At 40.1% G+C, this 25,958-nt stretch overlaps 1 protein-coding gene across 1 annotated transcript in view; it reads left to right on the top strand.

Annotated features, from left to right (window-relative positions):
• fgf22 (fibroblast growth factor 22) overlaps window positions 1-24,262 on the top strand; it is a 29,458-nt gene extending 5,196 nt beyond the window's left edge. Inside the window, exons 2-3 of the mRNA XM_080877218.1 lie at window positions 20,743-20,846; window positions 22,300-24,262. Coding sequence (XP_080733344.1) covers window positions 20,743-20,846; window positions 22,300-22,494 — 299 coding nt within the window. The 3' untranslated portion in view covers window positions 22,495-24,262. The remainder of the gene's footprint in view (window positions 1-20,742; window positions 20,847-22,299) is intronic.
• Window positions 24,263-25,958: the final 1,696 nt, after the last annotated feature.

Consider the following 25,958-nt stretch of genomic DNA (forward strand, 5'->3'; position numbering starts at 1 on the left):
CAATGTTCATCATCGACCCACGTTTTACTTTGGGGACAATGTCACTAAACAACAGATTTTACAAAATGTCTGTTCTGTGCTGTCTGCCATTTTAAAGGTGGAAAGAGGGTTATTCTACCCTGGCCTTTTTTTTAACCTCACCATGACTCACCATTAATTCTGCTATAGCTCAGACGGGGATGTGTGACTGGATCAACAGCACCAAGGCTGGAGGGGCCAAAGGGGGAAGCACCTGGCTGAAGGAAGTACTTTGGTGTTTTGAATTGGAAGAATACACATGTTAATGAGGCTAGGAGAAGGGCTGGGGCGTGCTCTGCTTAGTATTGAGGTGGAAATTAAAGGCTAGAAGAGTGCTGGAGCGCTTCCCGTTGCTCATTAGGCATTAAGGTTTCCTCTGGGTTGTCTCAACTGAGAAGGGATTCGTGGACATTTTGGATGCCAATAGGAGGGTAAAATCCCACGAATCATGCATTAACCCCCCAGTCTTCACTGTAAAGGCACGGCCACAGCTTGTCTGAGAAAAAAAAATGAAATCAGTACTTAAATTGTGGTTTGTGTTATTAAGAGACAAAAAACCCCCACATAAAACATCACAGATACACGTTTATGTTTAACAGGCATGTTAAAATCCTTCATACAAATTTACAGACTATCACTGTCCTGGGAACATTGGAGGACAAGAGTGTCAGTGTCAGGCTAATTAGCAGAGCATCCCTGGTTTCTGCCACATGGGTTTGATGTCTTGAATGGGCCCTAGAAATGTAGCAATTAGTAGCTAACAACCTTTAGTAGTCTGGCTCCAGCTCCTCTCTGGGGTTTACGGGGTTCATCAGCAGGTTTATAGAGTCTGACTTTGGCACTGACAACCGAGTCCTTTATAACATCGCACAGCTATGGACATCCTGTGGGTGTGAAGGTAACACAAAAGGGAAGACTTCACAGTTCCAGCAACCAACAGCTTGAACCTTGACACCATTGACTGAAGACGTGCTCCTTAAGTTTGTAAAAAGCAGAGAATGACTTGATAGCAAGATAGAAATACATCAATATCCAAATGGTTTTACCAGAAAAGTATTAAGGTCCATAGTAGACCAAGACTACCTATTCTATAAATATTAATTGGGCCATGGAGGATGAGTAGTTTTTGCATTACTTTTCATCCCCTTCGCATAAGGAGACTTGTTGCTTTCCAAAAGCTACACTATGATTTAGGTGCTTTAAACATCAGTGTAACGAGCAACAATTATTGCCAGTAGAGCAACGCAAATCTGAACATGTTCACAGCCAAGCTCTTCATTTTTAGAGTGAAAAATATGGCCTTTTCCTCAATGTGAGCACATTAGTGCTCTTATTACAGTAAGAGCTTTTTGTGGAAGGTGTAAAACATATTAATGAAATCAGCTGGGAACAGACGACTAGCTAGCCTTACTCATGCAGCACCACATGTTTGAAATCATTCACCAAAGGAAATATTCATGAAGGAGCAGCTGCCACTTACATCTCGAATCGTACACATGCACACACACGTGCACTGACGTAATCAGCCCACTGAGACAGAGGAAAGCGGTCTTGCCTCAACCTTAGATAGACCAAGACATTTTGACCCTTCCAATAAAGCCTCTCACCTCGCCGCTTGAACTGAGCCAGACATCATGTCTTGGACGGCGTTTAACCACTGGCCCAGGAATAAAGAAGCTGAAAGAGAACCCCTGCTGTAGATGGGGGGGGAAAAGAAACAACTTGGCATCCCTAAATACAGTCATGGCTGACTGACTACAGCTACAAGAGTTTAAAGGTGTTTGAATTTAACCTAAAATTACTGGAAGAATTGCACTAGGAATGCAATGCACCTGTTACCCTTAAAGCACATATGCCTCTCTGTAAGGTTTTATCATAAGAGAGCGCAATAGGAGGCTATAAAACCAGAGGCTATTCTCTGAGGTGACTTTCAGGTGAATCTGGGGCTTCTCTACCATATAAGTTACAAGAACACGTGGAAGCTCTAGCGCGTGCAGATTTTAATCTCTCTCACAAACATAAACAGATCAACCAAAGCCTGCCTATCAGCCTGTGTGGCAAAATATTGACATGCTGTTAGGCAATTAAGTCATAACGTGTGTGATTTTGTGTACGACTGCAGAATGACAATCACACACCTTGCGTCTACTACGGGCTAATCGCAGTTACATCAGTGCTAAAAGTTATTAGAAAGTCAACATTAATAAGTCAACATTCTTTATCATGATGTTGTGTCATGTTTTCTGGGCAATTTAAGATTATGTTAAGAAACTTTATGCCTGACTAAAAGTCTACAGTCAGGCAAAGAACTCTTAAAAATGTAATGCTTATTTAAATAAAATCGCACTGTTAAAACTGGCTTTGGATGGTGAATGTTAAGGGGATTACCAAATTTGGAACCAAATATAGAAATGCATATAATATAACTTGCAGCTGGATTGGACCTTAAAGGAGAAAAATCTATAAAATCAAAAAGGTTTTACTGCATTTTAACGATATTTGGTTCAAAATAATGCAATAATATGTAAGATATATTCAAAAAACTGAGGCAAAGAGGTTACCTTAGGGCTATTTTCACCATACTTACAATCAGTGTTGGTCAAGTTACTTGAAAAAGTAATCAGTAACTAATTACTAATTACTTCCCCAAAAAAGTAATCCCGTTACTTTACTGATTACTTATTTTCAAAAGTAATTAATTACTTAGTTACTTTTTAAAAACACAATTTACAACCTGAATAGGTGATAAAGCGATAGATCTTTCAGCCCAATTCTACTTTTTCTGCATAATCCATCATACAAAATGTAATCAAATGGAAAAGTCCCTTTTTAAAACTTGTTTTATCAGTTTTAATCTTTTAACTTTATGCATCAAGCAAAAATTTAATTATATGCAACATTCTCTGACTGGAATAAATTAGTTTAACATTTAATCCTATTTTCTGCACATTCCAGCACATAAAATATTTTTTTGTGTGTGTTTACACTCACTCTTTCAAATAGATGCAAGTAAAACACAGCAGAAAATAAATAAAGTCACAGACTAGCGGTCCTGTTGCTCTATTTTTACCTGTAAAGCAGGAGTACGGTAGGCGGAGGTTTACCCTGGTGCAGGTGTCCCGCAGCGGTCAGTGGAAGGATACAGCAGTTTCTCTGTGAGTTTCCCATTACGTCATAGCGCACTAGGTGCTTGCTTGGAAGTTTAGGGTTTTTTTCGCTGTAAAAAGAAGTTTTCTTCCCACGCACAACGGATGCTAATGTTTTTGTCACTTTTTACGGAATCAAACTCAAAGTAAGGTCAGTACTTCCACGCTTTAAACGCTGCACCTCATACTCTCTCCCACACTCGATATATGATCCATTGTTGATCTGCACACAGCTGTTGCCACGAACATGGCACTTGCTTACGTCACTGTCATGAGACATTCTTGCAAAAAAATCACGGTTTTAGTAACGCAGTAACGCAGCGTTCCTACGGGAAAGTAACGGTAATCTAATTACCGTTTTTGCATTAGTAATCCCTCACTTTACTCGTTACTTGAAAAAAGTAATCGGATTACATGCCCATCTCTGCTTACAATATACTTACAATACAGCACATATTGAGGCAGTTGTTGTTGTTATTTGGCCCAAATAAAACTGAATTGAACTGAATTAGATTCAACTAGCTGGACTGAATAATTGTGTTCTAAGTTTGTTTCCTGAAAGTAGTAGCAGGATAATTAATGTAAATGTGAGAGACTAAAAACAGCAACTCTGGTTCAGTCTGTGCATTCCAACATCCTGAGACCATGCAGTCTTGTCTGAACTGCATTACAAACAACCCATACCTGCTTTTTATCTCTGAGGCCATTTCACTAAATGAACATGGGCAGGATGTGAATATCATGTCAGCTCCTTGAATGTGCGTGTACGTTCCCAACGCATGTGCCTGTGTTTATACGTGTGCCACTGCAGGAGCATGAAGTGGACCCTAAGCTGAAAAAGATGTGCGTTTCCGTTCCCTAATGGTTAATATGAACCAGACCTTACCTTGTACTCAGTTCAGACGCATGCATGTTTCTGTGTTTGCATGCACACTGACATGTGCGAGCTTGCGTGCACGTGGGTGTTTTTCTCATCTGAAAGGCCACGTCCTCATTAGAACACAGAAGGTGGTACAAAGCATTGCAGTGCTATAGCTGAAACAGCATAGTCAACATCATGCATCACACCGCTTTTCTATAGCTCTTGGATCTTTGCACCATCGTTCTCCTTGCCTTGTTATTTTAGACCTACTTTTAAAAAACAGGGACGAATGGGCTGAATTTTCAGAGCTCAATGTTTTTTATTTTTTTGTTCTGCAGTTGTCCAAAGCTGAGCAAAAATATCCATATGCATGTGAAACTCAATACATATGAATGTCAGTCTGTACATATCGATAAAAGCATACTTTCACTATTCTTTTTTTGACTGCCGGCCTTTCCTACCTGTCACCGTCTCTCTCCAGCTGTATCCATTTCCACCTTTCCTCCCCTGCAACGGATAGGATTGAGGTCAGGGCCCTTTGGCCAGTGGAGCAAGTGACAGCTCTGACAGGTTGTCTGATTTCACTCTTGTGCCTTTTGTCACCTCCTGTATGCCCTTCTCATTTTAATAATATAAATATGGGGCAAGCTCAGGCCACAGAGAATATTCTGTGTCCTGGTGCTCAGTCACTGGAAACTCACTGCACACCTGAATTGCATATGCACATACCTAAAACTGGCAGTACTCTCCAAACTAAATCAGGTTTCTTTATTTTTTAGCCTACTACTGAACAAATGCACTGGACTGGAAAACTGCAAAAACTATGTAGGATTTAAATGACAGTTATTTAAAAATAATACTGATAATATAGTACTGCCATATACACATGCCAGCCAACGATGTATCACGATTCGCGTTATCTTGGATTGATTGTTGAGATTAAAAAGGTTTCTCGGTTTTAAACTTTGTAAGTACTGTTCTCATTTTATTAGACTTGCTGCAGCAGAGGACAAGACATTTGTTTCTGTTGTTAGTATGTGTTAAGCACCAAAAACATGCACTGGCCACTGGCCAGCGTTCAGTGGACCTGTTTAATCTCCCACTTTGCTTTTCTTTTAACATGATCAAGTTTCTGGTCCATCCTGAGAAGCTATTTTTGAAATTAGGAAGGCTTGCTTGATGGAGATTATTACTGTATTCAGTTGCACATTCAGGGTGCACAGTTCTTCTCATGGCCAGATGTGTATAAGTAGCCAAGTGTTCCCCCTTTATGAAGTATTGTGCATTCACAATGAAAAATACTATAAAAACTTCAGGATGTTTGTTTTTTATACTTTAATTAATTTCTAAGCTTCAAAAATGTAGAAATATACAGAAAAGGTCTTCTAATTGTATTTATTTCCTAGATTTTGAATTGAAATTGGGAAATTTGTTGTTACTGACTTCAACCTGGCATTAATATCGAATGCATGCATTTTTTGAATAAGTTTAAGCAATTAAGCTGCATTTATCATACCTGCCTGCACACACATTTTTAGCTCAGGGTTTTTATTTATTTTGTTGAAGAAACTTTTTCACTCAAATTCAAAGGTTAAATCTATTTGAAAGTGACTGCAGCTGCTTGGTTGGTTCCACTATCAGTGATCTTTATATATCTTTTTTCACCAGAGCATCCTAAAGATGAGGGTAGAAACCAGCAAAAACAATGTCTTTCCCTGAGTATGCTTACACCCACTGAATCCAATCTGAACAACCAACCATATAAGACACAGATGCAATTCACCTGCTTAGTGTTATTTATTAAGTAGCAGGGTAGATGACCTCAGTTTAACGTGGATCCCGCCATCCCTGCTGCGCTCCTGGGGTATCTTAAAGTTCAGGAAAATTCAGAAGCTGTGAGTCACAAACCTCTGGCAGATCAGCTCATAACTATCTGTGAAGCCTTTGATAGTCTGCCGTCCGCTTGTTACGGATGTGATGCATGATTTGGAGGCAGTTTGCTCTCCCTGGTCTCCCTCCCTGATTAAAGAGAATGCCTCCTGGTCGGAGATTACAGCCACTTGGTACCACACAGGCACAGACGAACAGGAGTGGTGCACACTGTGGGCTTCGTTAACCTTTTTCACCTCTCCAATCCCTCAGTTTGACTACAGCAGGCCTCCACCCCCACTAACCTAAACCTTCCCAGTCGTCCTCTAGTATACCCTCTTCTGGATAGCTTGCCTCCCCATCTGCTCTTATAAATTTAGGGTTTGGTAGGGTCTGATTCGGCATCCTGGGGGTCCCTAATGAACTGATTGAAGTTCCATTACATACAATCAAAGCTTTGCTTGGCCAAGGAAGCTTGTGTTCAGTGATATAACAACCATGGATGACATGCTGACAGAACCTCTAGACACACTAATGACTCGGAAGTGTGTGGTAAAGAAGAGCCCAGTGTTTTATTAAGAGTAGAAGCAATGTTTATGAGGAGTGAAATTGTTCACATGCACACACATACAGCTGCCTCCCGTGACACATGCACAACGTATCCAGATGTGGATGGTGATTTTGGAGTATTGGGTCAGTCTGTCTGGGGATAAATCAGACAGGCTAATCTGTCCTGTGAGGGGATGGAGGGTAATTGGTCACATTTGACCCCCCAACCTTGCGGACTGTGGGAACGCAGGCTTTATCTACCAGCGGTAATTGGCTAATGAAACACTTCCGCAGCTCTTCCACTAGATTGTCATCCACCGGTTGGGATAGGGTGAGGCATATGTGTGTATGTGTATGTGAGTGTGGCCGGCAAAAGAGGCCAAAAGGCATGTATGTGTGGGTGAGAGTGTGTGTCTGTGTGTAGTCTAGAGAAAATGGCAGGATGCGGAACTCCCTTTGGCCATCTCTACAACTTTATCAACAGAATCAGTCTCACGACGCCTGCAGCATACTGATACATTGACAGACCACACATTAATGGTTGTGTGGTTGCCATTACAAGTTAAATTTAGTTTTCAAGTGGAAATAGTTAATGTTATTCAAATTCAATTTCAACTGATGCCAGGTCTTTTTGTAATGCACATACCAATTTGTGTTTGCAGCATACAGGTTATATCCTTTCTACCACGGTAGATAAGGTGAGTATCAACTAACCCACCGTGGTTCAAGTCATGTAGATTTTGCGTTTTGTAGTCATTTTGTGTGATCATTTATCTGGGCAAACTCATGCCCACATCAATTTAAAGATGGGAAACTCAACAGGGAGAGAGTGAGATGTGGGGGTAGAGGGTACTAAGAAAAAAAAGGCTAAAGTTACAGTCGTGAGACAATGTCTCTGAGGTCCCATCAAGTGAGCCATTCATAGATGCAGGTCTACCAGTTTGTGGAGCCAAGGAGACACTCCGATAGAGTGGGGCCCAGGGTGGCCTTGTCTTTTTGTCCCAAGCTGACCCCTGCACTCCTGCTTGGCCTCTACGCCCCTCACCTGGCCTGTCCCAGCGCACTGGTAAGAAGATACCTGTAATTTGCTCTAATGGCCTTTGAAAGACCTGACTAGGCTAATCCCTGGAGTACTTCTCCTAGCACAACCGTATGAAAAGGTGGGGGTAACTGGGCCGAGTGTGAGTCCTGAAAGAGGACCGGTCTCTGGATTGTGTGTGAGAGAATGTCACCCCTTGCGGCCGGGGCTGGGGCAGAGGGAGTGTGGGAGTCAGCTTTCAGCAGATCACCACCATGCGGCTTGTTCACAGGCTCCGAAAACCTGCGCACTGGCTTGCACAGAGGTAGATCGGCTCGGCTTTACACCTCCCTCAGTAGCCAGTGTGACAGGGAGGTAGAGTGGCCTGAAAACCTGCCTGAACACAACAACATCAGGTTATACACAACTTTGAAAGACTGCACTTCAAATAATTTTGGAATTTTCTCTGTAACCTGCTCTAATGTTTGTCGTCGTGGATGAAATCAGCAAAATTAGCAATATACACAAACTGATTCATTTATTGCTGCAGGGCTGTGAAAAGCTAAGAAAAAAGCAATAACAATAATAATAATGATAATAAGAATAATAGGAATAGAAGTTCAATTCAATTCAATTTTATTTATATAGTGCCAAATCGCAACAACAGTCACCTCAAGGCGCTTTATATTGCACAGTAGATCGTACAATAATAGATACAGAGAAAAACCCAACAATCACATGACCCCCTATGAGCAAGCACTTTGACGACAGTGGGAAGGAAAAACTCCCTTTTAACAGGAAGAAACCTCCAGCAGAACCAGGCTCAGGGAGGGGCGGGGCCATCTGCTGCGACCGGTTGGGGTGAGACAAGGAAGAGAGGATGAAAGACATGCTGTGGAAGAGAGACAGAGATTAATAACAGATATGATTCAATGCAGAGAAGTATATTAACACACAGTGAGTGAGAAAGGTGACTGGAAAAGAAAAAACTCAATGCATCATGGGAATCCCCCGGCAGCCTACGTCTATTGCAGCATAACTAAGGGAGGATTCAGGGTCACCTGGTCCAGCCCTAACTATATGCTTTAGCAAAAAGGAAAGTTTTAAGCCTAATCTTAAAAGTAGAGATAGTGTCTGTCTCCTGAATCCAAACTGGAAGCTGGTTCCACAGAAGAGGGGCCTGAAAACTGAAGGCTCTGCCTCCCATTCTACTGTTAAATACTCTAAGAACAACAAGTAGGGCTGCAGTGCGAGAGCGAAGTGCTCTAATAGGGTGATATGGTACTACAAGGTCATAAAGATAAGATGGGGCCTGATTATTTAAGACCTTGTATGTGAGGAGCAGGATTTTGAATTCAATTCTGGATTTAACAGGAAGCCAATGAAGGGAAGCCAAAACAGGAGAAATATGCTCTCTCTTTCTAGTCTCTGTCAGGACTCTTGCTGCAGCATTTTGGATTAACTGAAGGCATTTCAGGGAGTTTTTAGGACTTCCTGATAATAATGAATTGCAGTCGTCCAGCCTGGAAGTAATAAATGCATGAACTAGTTTTTCAGCGTCACTCTGAGACAGGATATTTCTAATTTTAGAGATGTTGCGCAAATGGAAGAAAGCAGTCTTACATATTTGTTTAATATGTGCGTTGAAGGACATGTCCTGGTCAAAAATGACTCCAAGGTTCCTCACAGCGTTACTGGAGGCCAAGGTAATGCCATCCAGAGTAAGAATCTGGTTAGATACCATATTTCTAAGCTTTTCAGGGCCGAGTACAATAACCTCAGTTTGATCTGAATTAAGAAGCAGAAAGTTAGCGGCCATCCAGGTCTTTATGTCTTTAAGACATTCCTGCAGTTTAACTAATTGGTGTGTGTTATCTGGCTTCATGGACAGATAGAGCTGGGTGTCATCAGCATAGCAGTGAAAATGTCTTCTAATGATGCTGCCTAGGGGAAGCATGTATAGCGTAAACAGAATTGGTCCTAGCACTGAACCCTGTGGAACACCATAATTGACCTTAGTGTGTGAAGAGGACTCTCCATTTACATGCACAAATTGGATAGAAATGATATAAACCACTGCAGTGCAGTACCTGTAATACCTACAACGTGCTCTAATCGCGCTAAGAGAATATTATGGTCGACAGTATCAAACGCTGCACTAAGGTCTACCAGGACAAGCACAGAGATGAGTCCACTGTCAGAGGCCATAAGAAGATCATTTCTAACCTTAATTAAAGCTGTTTCTGTGCTGTGATGAGCTCTGAAACCTGACTGAAACTCTTCAAATAAACCATTCCTCTGCAGATGATCTGTTAGCTGTTTGACAACTACTCTTTCAAGGATTTTTGATATGAAAGGAAGGTTGGAGATTGGCCAATAATTAACTAAGACTGCTGGGTCTAGAGATGCTTTTTGAGTAAAGGTTTAACTACAGCCAGCTTGAAGGCCTGTGGTACATAGCCGATTATTAGAGATAGGTTGATCATATTTAAGATTGAAGCATTAATTAATGGCAGGACTTCTTTGAGCAGTTTTGTAGGAATGGGGTCTAAAAGACACGTTGATGGTTTGGAGGAAGCAATTATTGAAGTTAACTGAGAAAGATCAATTGGAAAAAAAGAGTCTAAATGAACATCAATGGTACTAAGAGTAGCTGTAGATAATATTACATCTGTGGGATGATTATTGGTAATTTTTTCTCTAATGATTAAAATTTTATTTGTGAAGAAGTTCATGAAGTCATTACTAGCTAACATTAAAGGCATGGTTGGCTCAACAGTGCTGATCCATTTAAACGAACATAATCATCCGGCTGCAACCAGGTTTCTGTAAGGCAAAGTAAATCGATTTGTTGATCAATTATTAAGTCATGTACTAACAGAGACTTGGAGGAGAGAGACCTAATATTTAATAATCCACATTTCACTGTTTTACTCTTTGGTTCAGATGTGGATACTGTATTGTTCTTAGCAGTAGTAGTAGTAGTAGAAAAATCACGGCTGAAAATAAGATCCAGGCACTGAATATGGACTGAAATTTTTTTTAAAAGACAGAATCTTATCAGTCTCATCTTAACCCTCATCTCTCCTGAGAGTTTAATGGAATTTGGGAAAGCAAGTGATACATGGGCAGGGAAGAGCAACCCTCTGCAAGTCTTTTCTCTCCTTTCTTCCTGTTCTTTCTATCCACCGTCCTTTTTCTTTCTTTTGACAGGATGGGCCACATACAAGGGAATGTATTTGGACAGAAAGCACACATGCAAACCAGTTTCGCTGTGTCCTACTTCCCTGAGTTAGTGGCCTTTGTATACAGTTATATTTAAATGACAGCACACATGCATACGTGTGTGCTGAGTAATTAAGAGACTGACAGCATGTTTACGTCTGCAGAAGTTCAAGTGCGTAAGAAAAAGGGTGCAAACGTAACCCTGTTTCTTATTTCCTTTGCTGTTATCTTAGTTGTGTATTTTTTTCAATTTGGTTTGATCAAAGCCTTCATGACTTCATCTGACTGAATTCAAAGCTAAACTAAGCAAGAGAAACACTGTTCAGGCTTCCAGACAGTCTGAGCTCATTCAAGGAACAGAATCAGATCTCAGGCCAAGGTTTTCAGCATACTGGATGCGCTTCTTTGACTAACATGTGGTGGATGATATGACTGAGGGTTGGCTAATTCATCTACTCAGTATGTTAGAGATTTTTTTTAGGGTTTTTATTTACTTTCTAGCCCTTGTCGGGGGGAAAAAACACTAAAAACCTACAAACTCAGTGTTTGTGTGTCACTACCTTTCATGTTTACTGTGCGTGCGAATAGCCCAACCCCACTCGGCTTAGCTCAGGGCAGACATATCTTATAGCTGCCGGTAAAAGGATGAAATAAATCATCCCAACCCTGTAAGAGTTAATAGGTATGATGCATGTCCGGAGACCCATTGCAAAGGGGCCAGCAAGGAGGGAGAGGAAGACCTAGCCAGGGAAATAACTAGAATGAAACAGCAAAACCACAAAGGACAGTGAAAATCAGGCTGACTATTTAAAGACATTGAGAAAAGGTGTGACAGTGATACTTTCATATACAACACACACAATATCCATAAATCCTGAAACAGCAGTCTCAGAGAGGCAGCTCCTTTTAAAGAGACTGTAAATTTTCTATTGCTGTCCAGAACTGGTTGGTCTATTAAGTCACAGCGGGATTGCATCATTTGTATTTTAAACCTGATCACCCTCATTCAAACAAAAATAAATGTCACCATGATGAAACATAGTCAACACTGACTCAACTAAAGGTGTGTATGTATTAATGAAAATGAATATAAAGTTCCACTGGATTAAATGCCCCCAGAAATGAGGTCAGCTGACTTCCTAAATATACAGAATGACCACATTTTCCATCGCTGGGAGTTTCTTCTTGCCTTATGGCATGGCTGTAAGATGACAGCGCTAGGATTGTGAAAGAACGCTTCAAATGGATTGGCCAGCACAGATTCCAGACTTTAATATCACTGAGAATATGGGATGTGCTGGAGAAGAGGTTAGTGGTCTGACTATCCAGGTCATCATTACATGGATGTTGCATGAGCCTATTGAAATAAGCATAGCATAGCATTTAACTGTGAGGCTTTCTTTTTGGGCATTGTAATAAGAATAAGAATAATAGTACCCATTATAGTAGTTAAAAACATGAGATTATTATGTTACTTAAAGCAGGAGATAGCAATTATTATGGCATATAACTCACAGAACTATGACCAAGAGTGCTACAGGAGTTTCAGACAACACATCAATGACATTACAATGTTAATTAACGCATATTTTTCCTTGGATATCTGTTGATAATGTTTGGATTTCAGGAATTTTGAACATAAAGCAACTGTGAAATACACACATGAACATTTATCTTTTTCTTTTTGCTCTTTTGTTTCTCCTTGGAGGAATCGTTTGTTTGAAGTTTCACTGGATTTCATACAAATCTGTGTTGTTGCCATTTGGTGGCAAAAAATACACTGAATCAAAGTTGTGTGATGGGCAGATGATGAATAATTAAACCTCATAAACTCACATGAAGCTGATGAAAGCTTTGTAAGCTCTTTATTTAAATGTAAATATTGTTAGTAATTCACTTCACATCATATTAAAGCATTGTTTATAGCCACTTTAACATTATTACTACTGGCTTGTGCTATAATTGACCCACAATATAATTCCATTACTTTTAAAAAATACAGTCTATTGTGGACAAAGAAGCACATAGCTGATTGTATTTACTTCACTTTGGAGATAACTGTAATACTCGTCATCCTGAGGAGGACCGGGTTAAGTGGCTTAGCGCAGCGCACTGGACAAAGAAAGCAAACTGGTTGTCCTTGAGAATGCACTCTGTGAGTGGTTTCCAGATGTAGAAGTAGGCATGTTAATCTGTGAGCATGTGATTAATATTGGAAACCAAGAAGGAAAAAAACCCTTTGCCACATGAAAACAAGGACTACCTTGGAATGGAAGACAATCCGGCAACTGAGAAACGTGATGAAATTGTCCCAATTCCACAATTTGGTTGATAAAGTAAAATTCACTGGAAGAAACCTTAAGTCACAGTTCATGTTTAATATATTTGGCTTAGTGTGCTTGAACGCAGGTTTTCAGCTTGTGCTTCACCCCCATCTAGAGATCCCAGAGTCTCGGTCTGCAGGCTGAAATAGACGTAAATGACTAAGCGAATGTCAAGTCAACCTTCAAAGTTATGTGGTTATTCAGAGAAATTAGTTTAACTAAACCATACCTTAGACATAACATACTGATAATCTGAAGTCTCCTTTGAAAGGGATTGGTATACATATTCATATTGCAAACCATTTAAAACCAACTGCTCACTATAAATATTTTTTTTCTTATCTCTGCAGCCCTGTCAAAATCTACAAATAAAATAGAAGATCAGCTATCATAGTAGCTTCTCATTGCAATGAGATCATCACTGCACTGGTATCACTTGTGTTCCAGCAGTGATATCAGACTTCTAATATATGAGCCTTATAAATAGACTGTCCTTCCCCTACCGATCAATACGATCGATAGGAAGTGTTTAAATTTCAGAAGCTAGCAAGCTATTGTTTGCCTCTTTACTATTTGATTACACTGCTTTAGCAATGCTATTTGGTCATATAATCAGTCTTTGCATATAATTATTGGGGTTGTCTTGTCAAGATATCAGCTTTGACCTCTGGTCTATTATTTCCTATTACTTATTAAATGAATGAGAAATATGGAATTGTGGCCTGAGTTTGTTTGGTTTCCTTCACATTGCAGGTAATGTTGGCCCAAAGTGCATTAGATTTCAGGTTAAACTGTTCCCTTTATTTATACAGTTAAAAGAGCTAACATGCAGAGAAGAGAAAGTTTCCCATCTGAACCATGAGCCATGAACCATGCATGTTTTGTCATGCACCATTACCATTGGAATAATCACAAGTCTGTTCTAATTACAGCTTTTTCAGGAAGATGACATATAAACCAATCCAATGGTTTGTAGCACAATTATATGACTATGTTTGTTAAATTTAAGCCACCTTATCAGAACTGTTATCACCAACACAGATTTTGCGTGTCTTTTGTCTTTTTCTTGACATAATGAACTCCACAAAACGAGATAAAGATGCATACTTTGGAACAGGATATTCCTGTTAGCATTCATGGTGTCATGCTCAGTTGACTACATGAAAAGTGATTAAGTGAAGAATGAATAAAAAGGCCTCAAAAGAGCAGTTCATATTGTGTCTAATTTGAGTTTCAAAAATAGCTGGATAAAGCCATCAAAGAGGCATTCTGGATTTACTATAAACGAAAGGTTTGATTTTGTTCCACGCATAATAAATGTGCAAATTTCACCCTGAGTTATTTGTGTTTATTTACATTTTTTTTCCATCTTTTTTTCCGATGGTGTCCAAAAACCCAAGGTTACTTAAAATTGCTGGAGCATATTTGTATTTTGGCAGGTGCATGTTAAATATTTAAATCTGGGATTAGCCAAGCAAAACTTTGCTTACCGAGAAGACCCTCCAAATTATTTACTGTACATTCAGGCCTCAACGTGCAAGTTTCCATATCACTGCACCTGTCAAGGCCTCCACTAGAAAGCTGGTTCTCATGGTAATCTCTCAAGGTGTTTAAAGGAATAGTGAGTGATGTAGCCTTTGTCTGTGCCGATACACACAGACGGCTGCTTTGCCCAGTACCAGACCCTTTGAGGGGGTCATGGCAGATCAAAGGTGCTGGTCACAGCCATTAGGCCTGGCAGCCCGAACCCGACATGAAAAGCTTGTTTTGAAAAGAAGGGCAGAAGGAAAAAAACAACAGGGCCCTCTTCGTTTAAAAAGCAAGCAAACTGTGAAATAATTGAAAAGGTATGTCAATCAAGACCAGGAGCACAGCGGGAACTCCAAGATTCCCAGGCTCTGCTCTGGTCGAGCACTGAGCCATGGAGGGCGGCTCAAGGGGGCAACCCAAGAAATTAAAGACCTGGGAAAAGGAACAAAAAGAAGACAGGAGGAAAGGAGTAGAAAAATATCTTTTTTTGCTCCGTCTTTCACTCTTTTCTACTCTAAATTTGTGATGGAAGGAACTATTTTGCCACAGTTTGCATAGCCCTATTCAAAATGCTCGGTCATTAATAAGATCTTGTCTAGCTCTTCACCTCTCAGGTGAGTAACAAAGACTTGTAGGGGAGTAGGGTGGAGGGGCTCAGGAGGCTTCTGCCCCCACCACCATCTCATAACCAGCACCTTCATCCTGTACTCCCTCCTTCCTCTTCCCCCATACCATGAGTCTGACAAAAGGGAACGCTGTGAGTGTCTCTCTCTTTCTGCTTTTTTTCCAAGGTCAGAGAAGGCTTGAATGATCTGACGATGGGCTAACGTCCAAAAAATGGGGGACGGAAAGAAAAGAAAGAGTAAAAAGAGACTGAGTTAAAGACTTTTTCTATGCTTTTAAAAAAAACCCATGGAGAAGAAGTAAATGGCAAGTCCACAGTTGACTAGACATGTATAGTGCAGGATTTGCTTGTAATGGCAGCTTGAGCTTATTGACAGTCCCAGCCAAAACATGTCAAAGGTTAAGAGATCGTGCCAGTTGCAAGTGGGAAGCCAAAAGTGCCTTTTTCATGAGCTCAATGGGGCCATCAGTTGATACTTGTTTAGCAGAACGAGGCGAAGAAGTGACCTTCAGTTTCCAGTGCAACTCACTGACAAAGAGTTAATTTGTCTTCATTGTGTTTCTCCCTCTTCCATCAAACTGGGATTTTGTTCGACATTTGAAGCAGATTTTTGAATAAGAAATTACTCACAACTATATATATTTATATATATCATTATCTCAAAGTGTAGTGATCAATCAAAACAAGTTTTATGAAGTACTGAATCACTGCCTTACTGAATTTCAAAATGTTAGACACATCCAGAAACAGGGGCAATTTGTCAAACGGAATTTAATCTGATTTGCAGAGGCCATATCCTCATGACTATCTAATTTTAGCAAACTGACTTCAATCAATACAACAGTTACAGATAAAAACGCGTAGTGCCTGTAAACCTATGTCAACATTATTCTTTCTGTGAGCGTAGAGCACTCCACCAAACTGACCTTTGGATTTCAGCAGTTAGAATAAGCTCTCTAATAGCTTGAAATACCTCACTCTGGTTTCTCAGGCTTTGAACACAATGGAGTGACTTTTCAAAGGGGGGACTGTGAGTTATATGGATCTAACTGGTCTTTATAGATGTGTGGTCAAGCGTCCAGAGCCCAAGTGATTCTTCTAGACAATGTGAAATCCCCATTCCATATCCTCAGATCTTTTGTGTCTACCGGCTACAACAATGAGTACGAATAAACTGAATAAAGTGTAGCGCATGAGACCTGGAGTAGGCCAGGAGAATATTTAAGGTGTTCCTTAATAAATTCCTTCTAGAGAACGCCCAAACCCATTGCAAGATCTATTAAAATAAGAAAAAAATACAATGAGTTCTTCAATATATATAGTTTATTTTTTATGTCCCAACATTAAAATTCAATTTAACTTTATTTCTATAGCGGCAAATTGCCCCAAGGCCCTTTATAATTATGCTCCTTACCCATATTTGCTTTAAACCTGATATGTTAAACCTGAGCAAACGTAGCTCTTTACATTCAGGTCCCTGCATTGTCTCCGACGTGACAAACATGCTTCCATCGCACCTACTGTGCCTGGAACTCAAGCCAGCAAATAACGACAATTACTGCTGGCACCACTTTCAGGCACCAACGGTTTTCATTGGCCTGCACTAATCCCCCATAAACCCTTGCAGTGCAACAATCACCAGCAGAGGCTCAGCTAATTGCTGATGAGTCCCTTGCACGCTCCAGGTGCCACCATAGCACACCCGGTGTTTGTAAACAGCACTCATAAAAAGGAGGCTACCATCAAAGTGGCAATGTTTTCTTGGAGGATCAGAGACAATGAGGAATGATGCGGGTACAGCTGGGCAGCTGATACCTGGATGGACTCCTTGCCTACAGCTTTGCACGAGCAGAGAGAGGGTTTAATTTATGTGTTCCAGTCAGAGAAGAAAAACACTCAACAGGGGTTTGTGTACTTTACCCCCCCCCCCCCCCCCTTTTTTTTTTTTTTTTACTCTGTACTTCTTTGTATCACCTCATATAGACTATGACTTCACTTGGTAAACATGACTAGTGATGTTCAGGGCAAAAAATCCCTGATGTCAGATATTTCTGTGCAATACAAATACAGGCCATTTACCATTTCTGTGCTTAAAGTTTTTACAGCTCTGCAGATGTTCTGTGTTAGAGCAGCAACATTAGTCTGATGGCACTGATAGCCGCCTGGGGGCATAATCTATATGCAATTTTGTATTGTGCTGTCATTTGTATATGATTACCCAGAGATGCTATCATTTTGTCTTTAATACTGAAATGCACAAATGTGCACAGACAGAAAGATTTTGGTTACTATCAATGGTGAGCGTTGGGGTGCCTCTGTACTGACCTCCTTAGTACAAATTGGAGCCAAAAATTTCAAATTTGGATACTTCACTCCAACATTCCTATTGGAACTGAATTTCAGTCAGGTTCTTGGGTAATTTGGCGTACCTCAGCTTTTTCCCCAAGAATGACTTCTTGACAGACATCTTCCACTGAGACCATTTCTGATGAAGCTTCAGTAAACAGTAGATGGATCAACTGAAGAGCCAGATGCATCTCTTAGGCCATATCTCAGGTCTTTGCTAGATTTTTTTTCCTGTTTCATAAGTACGTGACTTTCAGATACAGTTCATCTGATAGTTTTATAAGGCCTAACATTCATGTATTGTCCTCAATTTGTTTTTTATTTTTTATTAGTCTAGTTTCCTCAAATCTTTTAAAAATGTGATGCACACCATGGTGAAATGTATCAAGTTTTAGACTAATAGCTGTTTAGCAAAACTTGTTGGCGCAAAAAATACAATTTTATGTCTGTCAAACTGTAAATACAAATACAGAAATGAGAACAAATAATGTTTTTGACAGGCTCCTAGTAACAGAGTGGCTAAAGATATCAGTTACAAACGGTTCTTTGCTAAGTTGTCAATTATGTATAGACAAAACACTGGCTCATCCCTTGAATATGGAGCCTTTTTTAATGTTTGAAATATTCATAGGCCAGTGTTAGGTAGATTAATGAATAAAATAATTCCCATGAAAATGGTCAAATACGAGGACTGTATGAAAATGAGTGAAAAAGCAGTGAACAAAATTGAAAGACTCTTAGAAAGCATGGAGAACTATTAAACAAGACGATTAGTCTTGGGTTCGCTCACCTCCTTGAGAAAAAATTGGCTTCTTGGAAACAAAATATAATAAAATTATAGGTGGCTCAAGAATTTTTCCTATTAGTTTATGTTTAGAAAGAAGTATAGTTCCATTATTAGTGAACAATTTAGGTAGAGGTATACTAAGCAGGAACCAAAGGTCTGAAAAATCAAGGAGATGCATTATTATTATTATTATTTATACAACTCATATTATTCAGTCTAAATGTTAAGATTAGCATTTGCACTTAGTATCTGAACCGTCCTGTACAAATAACTGCACAAATAAACAGACTTTAAAAACACACTACAGTGCAGCACCTGCAAAGCCACTGTTATTCTGTTATTTGCATTTCTTTTTCATCAGAACTATTCAGGAACTTTGTTCGGTCACTGCCCTGTACAAGACTTGTGGTTATACCAAAATAGAAGAGGATTGGTCAGTTGGGAGACCTGTGGCCCAATGCTGCTTTTATGACTCATCACCATCACTCATTTCCTACCAGCTTGCCTCATGCAGAACTTCAGCACCTTGATCTAGTGTTGTGTATACCCACTTCTGTCCAAAGCTAAGAAATCTTTCTTTTTCTTACAAATATCCAACTGTGGCCTTTTAGCAACAGAAAAGAAAGCATCTTTTCTGCTTCTCTGGTTTACAAGGCATAAGAAAAAAGGATTTGCACCCAACAAACCAAGACATCAAAGTGCTTTTGAGATTATTTGCAGGTAAAGTAAGGAAGAAAAATCAAAAGAAGCATTAATCTCTATTAATTAGCTCCTATTAAGGATGCTGTGGTAAGACAGGACATCTCTAAAAACAACTAGGTAGAAACCTTCACCTTGGAGGTTTTCGCAGGGTGACATAAGTTACCACCAGAGACAGTAAACAACAGCAGCATGACCAAAGCATGATTGTGAGGGCTGCTTCTGGAGAGTTGCATGGATGCAATTCGGCAGGATGATTATGTTCACATTTAAGTATGACTGATAGTAGGGCTGCAATGATTCATCAAGTAATTCAAATAACTCAATCATAAAAAATCTTTTACATAAATGTTTTGCTTTGATGCTTTGTTTAACGAACCTGCTCTGTAGCACTCAGTCATCACCATATGTTTCACCCGTATGTTTGTTTTCCCAACATATGGGTGAAACATTGCTTAATTAAACTTCTATGAAAATATAATTATAACCAAATTCAAATTCAAATTTTATTTGTCACATACACAGTCATACACAGTACGATATGCAGTGAAATGCTTAGACAACTGCTCGTGACCTAAAGAAAAGAAGACTATGAATAGGATAGGAAATAAATATGAAAATTAAAATGAAGGGTAAATTTAACTAGGAAGGAATAAAATAAAATCTAAAAATTAAAGTTAAAAATAAAATAACTGCACAACAAAATACACAATACACAAATACACAGTATAGAAATATATAAGAATATATGAAGAAATATAGAACAATAACAGCAGCTGTACAAGTACTAAATGGTAATGAAGAAATATAATGTCCAGGGTTGTGCAATCCACATGTGTAAGTGACTGGTGCAGTGCAAATATGCTTAAAGTGATTTGTTTAAGTGACTTGTGATAAAGTGATTCGATTTGATGACCACACAGTGTAGTTGTGCAGTGGCCACTAGTGTAAACAAATGTCCAGAATGTTCAGTGTGTGTGTAAGAACCATATGTGTGGGTCAGTACTGTGTGGTGGTGTGATTGAGAGACCGTATCGCCTGCGGGAAGAAGCTCCTCCTCAGTCTCTGTGTTGGTCTTCAGGGAGCGGAATCGCTTTCCTGACCTCAACAGAGAGAACAGTCTGTTGTTGGGATGGCTGAGGTCCTTCACGATCTTCCTGGCCTTGGTCCAGCACCGCCTGCTGTAGACTGAGTGCAGGTCAGGGAGCTCGGAGCGGATGGTGCGCTCAGCCGATCGCACAACCCTCTGTAGAGCTCGTCTGTCCTGCATGGTGCTGTTCCTGAACCAGGTTGAGATGTTTCCCGTCAGGATGCTCTCTATGGTGCACGAGTAAAAGTTCCTGAGCACCTTGGAGGGCAGTCGGAAGTCTCTCAAGCGTCTGAGGTGATCTGATAGGATTGCAATTTTTTGTGAGACTCTTGTACATGTCCTGCCTGTATGTGAGCTTTTTGTCCTGGACTCTGAAATCCATGTGTTGTAGATTGGCTATAATCTAATCTTTTATAAACCCCCATCTCCCTCTGGATGCAGTTAATAGTTTAATATTACTAGTTTCTTTTTTTTCCTTTTCCTTTTAAACATATATTTTGAAATGAAACCTTTATGAGTGTCCTGGACTCTCTCTCCTCAGAGCATATGGCCGTCTGATAAACTAATCACTAATGATAGAATGACTTTTGATGGAAGAAGTTCCCAAATCTGGATCTTTCTAACCTTGCCCCTTGTTCTCCTTTTATTTTCCAGGCTTGATGGAAATCCGATCTGTCAGTGTGGGAGTTGTTGCCATCAAATCTGTCAGCACCGGGCTGTACTTAGCTATGTCCAAGAAAGGCACGCTCTTTGGATCGGTGCGTATACAACCTGGCAACATTTTTCTGGAGGTCAAGACTTCTGGACAGGGAAGGAAAGTTGTTGGGGTTGCAGGATATATATGAGTCCCAAATGAATGCCACCCTATGTTTGATGTTCCCGAAGAGAGGGAAAATCTGAGAAATCTTCTGATGGAAAGTTCAGAGAGATGTCAGACTGTTATAATCAATCATGGCTGTACACCTGCACCTTGTCTGACTATACAGAAGCTTGAGCTGGCTTGCTCCACCATCAAAACAGACAGCAGAAAAAAGAAACCTAAGCAGCAATGACAAATAGCCAGCTGGGTTCATGTAAGTCCTTGCGTGCCATCTGCCAATTGTTGTTTTGTAAAGCAGCTTTCAAAAGTAATCACCACTCATTGTTAAACTCAAGCACAGTTCAGAACTGAGGTGTGTGGTGTCTAGCTCGTGTACTTAAAGCTTGAAGACGAAAACATCAGGGATGAGTGATAAGACAAGTGCCTCCGACCATCTAACACACAAAATAGGACATAAATAGACCCAATGGAGGACTTTACAAAATGGCAGATGAATCACGGCATGCTCACTTTATCCCGATGCTATCACAGAGAAGGCCTCGTTACAGGAGCCTGATAACAATCTGGAAAAGGGAATGCAGCAGAGCCTCTTGTAACTGCAACATCTTTTGAGACCCTTACTGATAAGAAGCTGTAACCACCCGTGGAAAAGTGGCTTTGCTGAAGGTTGAATTTTTAAGTGCCTTTAAGAAAAAAAACTTTGTTTTATTGTTATAATGTGATTAATTTGAGAACACTCAAGGTTCAGTTAACCCAAATCACAAATAAAGACACACACCAGCCACCCGCTTCGTCACAGTCACGTCTTTTCACATTTGTAAGTGTTTTAAGCTCTCATGTCTAAGGTTTCAATTCGACGTAAGCGAACAGAAATGAATATGTCCTTCCAATAATAATGTCCCAGTTAACCAAGATATTTCACAGAACTCACCATCATGTGTCTCTGTCAAAGATCACTTTTTAGAAAATGGTCCCAAAGAAAATGAAAATGTCAGGTGTAAACATATCTCAAATAACCAGAATATTGTTTCTGGAATGCAAAGCCTGTTCCTATCCTCTAAAATAAACTGCACAGAAATGATGGAAAAGATATTTAAGAGGTGAATGTCTTCTAAAGGGTGAGGATTGGGAAATTCTTTTCAAATTTGGGTTAACCAACCATTTAATTCTTACTTCCACTGTCTGAGAAAAACAACCCAGATCACTACAGTGGATAAACTCACTGTATATACTGCAAACACCTGGAAATCTTTTACTACAGCAACTGTCATTAACCTTTGTACACTTGAAAGCTGGCCTTGTACAGAGAAGGAACAGCAGTCAGCTGTTAGCAGTAGGTTAATTGCTCACACCCTCTTTAATGTCTCTTCTCTTTCTTCCTGCAATCACAGGTGAAGTACAACCCGAGCTGCAAGTTTAAAGAACGCATTGAGGAGAACGGCTACAATACATATGCTTCGCTTCGCTGGAAACACAGCGGCAGGCAAATGTTTGTTTCGCTGAATGGGCGCGGTAAACCGAGGCGGGGTCACAAGGCTAGACGTAGACACCCATCTACTCATTTCCTGCCTATGCTCCCCTCGTAGCAGTCCAAGTCTGAACTCTGACCAACAACTGGATGGCTCACCTCCTTCCGAGGACTAGTGTTGATGTGGCTGTGACACAATGTGTATTTTTATTATTCCATCCTCTTGTCACATAAATGTACATTTGCTGAGGTCTGTAACATTTGTAGAGGTAGTATAATATCTACTCTTAAGTTATTTTCTGCATTTTCTAATGATGTTCAGTAATACAGCACAATACAGTAGAACTACGTTACGTTCAGACATCCGTCTTGCCACCAAACCAGCTGTGTTTGTAGCGCACGTTTGAGGTGAGAGGACAGAAGGGGAGATAGCGAGACAGGGGCTTCCAAATGATAAAATTTGGATTTGTGAAGAAAACATCACTATTAAAAGAGACCCTTATAAGTCAGTGGGCAGGATCAAATTCTACTATTAAAAACATCTGCACAGTAGCTCTGTTCCAACAGCTTGGCTTCATTTTGCTGTATATTTAGCCTCACAAAAAAGCACATGTGAATTTATCATTACATTGCATCATGTGCAGGTCTACCTGAAAAGACATTTTTTTATGTATTCGCACTGCATCCAGCACTGTTTTCAATGCAGTGTGTGAAATAACATTTTTGTAAGGCTAAGTATGACTACATTTATGCAACAAACCCTGACGAGGATTAGTGGAAGAGAGCTGACGGATGGATATGCAATATTTTTTTAAATAGGGATAAAGTATCATAATGAATGGGTTAATAAACGCAATGAGAAAACTCCAAAGAATCAAAAAAAGGGGGAACCTCTACTCAGCAAAGTCCATGGTACAAATTTTATACATGTTCACTGTTGCTTGGGAAAAAACTGACACCACTAGAAAAAAGATAATGACGTGCAGTTGAATTGTACTGACTCAAACACAACGATAGTTGTACTGTTCTGTGTGTATATGTTGATATATGTCAAGAACACGACAGGAACTAAGCTAACTACTGGGATAACATGCTGGATTTCTTGACATGCCCTTTCAACGTCTGTGCATGCTTCTGTCACTCCGCTTCTCTCATTCAACCTACAGTTAGTAGATTAGAAATCAGATAACAGAGAACTTTAATTTTTAATTTTGGTCTTTAATTCTGTCGTGAAATCGCTGACATCTGCTTTGACTCATTTAACGCTTTCTAGCAGCAGTAGGCAAACACCGCGTTGCATAGCAGCAGCTCCATTAATTTTGTACGCCATAGTAAATGGTTTTTACAATCTGCTTCTTTCAAGTCTTTCTAACGTTTTCTCGACAACAAGGCTAATAGAACATTTAATATATTTAAAACTTTTATACTCTTTAACTGTTTGAAGTTGATGTTTATTGTTATTGTTGACTTTTTTGTTGGATTGTAGTCCTACTGTTTAAAATAAGGGGAAAAAAATAATATTCAGTCCATATTCAGCTCAATTTGTATTACTACTGGATGTTGGTACGTTTGTGATCCATTTATCATAAGCAGTTTTCCACAATAGAAATTAAAAGCCGTGTGTGTATATATATAACAACAGATTCTCAGAACAAACAGTCCCTGGATCCATTTCAGTTGAGTAAAGTAATTTGAGTGCCTTGGTTCATGGTAATCTTCAATAAAGAAAAATGTGGATACGTCAGCAGTCACAGCTCACGTGCTTACAAGCCTTATTTAAATAGTTTTTTTTAGTCATGAAGAGCCACAATGGCATTTTTATCTGCTATGGCGCTGATTGTTAAGAGTTGGTAACATCTCCATCACAGCACTTCGACATAATCCCCCTCTCATCATAATCATGAAGAAACTCACAGCGGGAGAGGCGTTGATGTGGAGGACCTCCCCGTGTCTAATGAAAGCTCTGTGGTTATGAACTATGCAGCCGAGCATCAAGATCATTTACACACAGACGAGACCTTCGGTGGCACAGGAGGCCACTCGGTCTTTTCAGTGAACAGAAAGGAGAGTCGGGCATGAATAGTGGGTGTTTGGGGTGAATAAAGGCCAACCTTTCAGCCTGTCATAATGTGAGATTACTGTGACGGGGTACATGTCTGGTCAGAATGGCGTGAAGTCACACTGTAGTTCAGCTCTGACGGTCTGGGTGCGACGCAGAATATCGGTATGGGGGGTCTGGCAGTACTGTTGCCATGTAAATGTCTTTGTCCTCTGCTGTGCACACCAGAGGTGCACTTATATTTTTGAGAAGTAAATAATATTTGCAGTTCTTGCTGATGTGGGTAAAACTTTCACTTAAAAGAACGTTACCTTAACTCTGGAGAGTACTAGATGAACTTTTTACTCCATTTCTAGTCTGTTCTCAGATTATCTAACTGTCTGCTGACATAAAATTTAGAAAGTAAATAAGAGGAGGGTCATGCATGTTAACAAGCTATTGAAGCTTTATTAATATGCTATTATACTTTATAAAGTCCATTCAAAAATAGGGTTGCACAGGACAGAGAAATCCCATTTTCTGACTGATCTCCTGATTGACTCGCTTCTTTGTCAGTGTCCTCCATCTCCTGTGCTCTACCTCTCCTCTTTCTTCCTTAAACCGTCCAAGAATCTCTTTCTCCTTGGCCTGAGGGTGCGACTGGCTGTTGGTGCCAGTTCCACGGACAGCAAATGGGAGCTGTAATTATCATTGCTCCACCACTGTCCTGTCAGTGTGCTCGCCAGCAAAACAAGAGGGGAGCCTTTGGAAGTCCTGATCAAAAGCTTTGGCCTTTGATCATGAAGCAAAAGGAAAAACCTAAACACTGTGCAAAATCAACAAGGAATGTCCCAAAGAGAAAGACCTCAGGAGAATGCAAATGACAGCCATCCAGAACACATCCTCAGCTCCTCCTCTGCAGTGACGTGCTGATGTCACTAACACAGGTGTTTGGGCTGTGTTTGATCTAACCCGCATAAGCAGAGGACTGAGGGAGTGAGTCACGCACTGATGTTGTTGCACAAGTATCTAAAGACAGCACATGGTAAGCTGCACAGCAGGTAATGTGTTCATGTTTTTGGAAAGGCCTCAGAAGGTTCACATTTTGAATTTGATGGAAATATCTGTATACTTATATCATAGTAGGGTATGTCTTCACATCAGTAAAAACATAAAAAATAGATGGGATTCTGCATGACCCAACACAATTAATGTTCATAGAGAAGGTAACTTTGTAGGCAACAAAATAAATTTGCAGCTGACTGACAGAAAAAAAGTAATAATAGAAGCCCATTTTGAGGGCCTCAGCCAAAATCTACAGGGGCACAAGTCATGCTGCTTCAGCGACAACAAACCACAGCCTCTAGAACCTTTGAAACCCTGTGTGGTCATTTTCTCTCACAGTGACTGAAAAGAACTGTGGTGGGTGGGAAAGAGAAAAAAAAAAGAGCCCTTCTTAATACCAATCTTATGTATGTAGACGAAAATGGGAGAAGTGGGAGGGGTTGGGGGGTGGCAGACAGACTAAGGCACAATTTTAAAGC

The sequence above is a fragment of the Rhamphochromis sp. 'chilingali' genome (genome assembly GCF_963969265.1).
Source record: "Rhamphochromis sp. 'chilingali' genome assembly, chromosome: 3".
Classification (NCBI taxonomy): Eukaryota; Metazoa; Chordata; class Actinopteri; order Cichliformes; family Cichlidae; genus Rhamphochromis; species Rhamphochromis sp. 'chilingali'.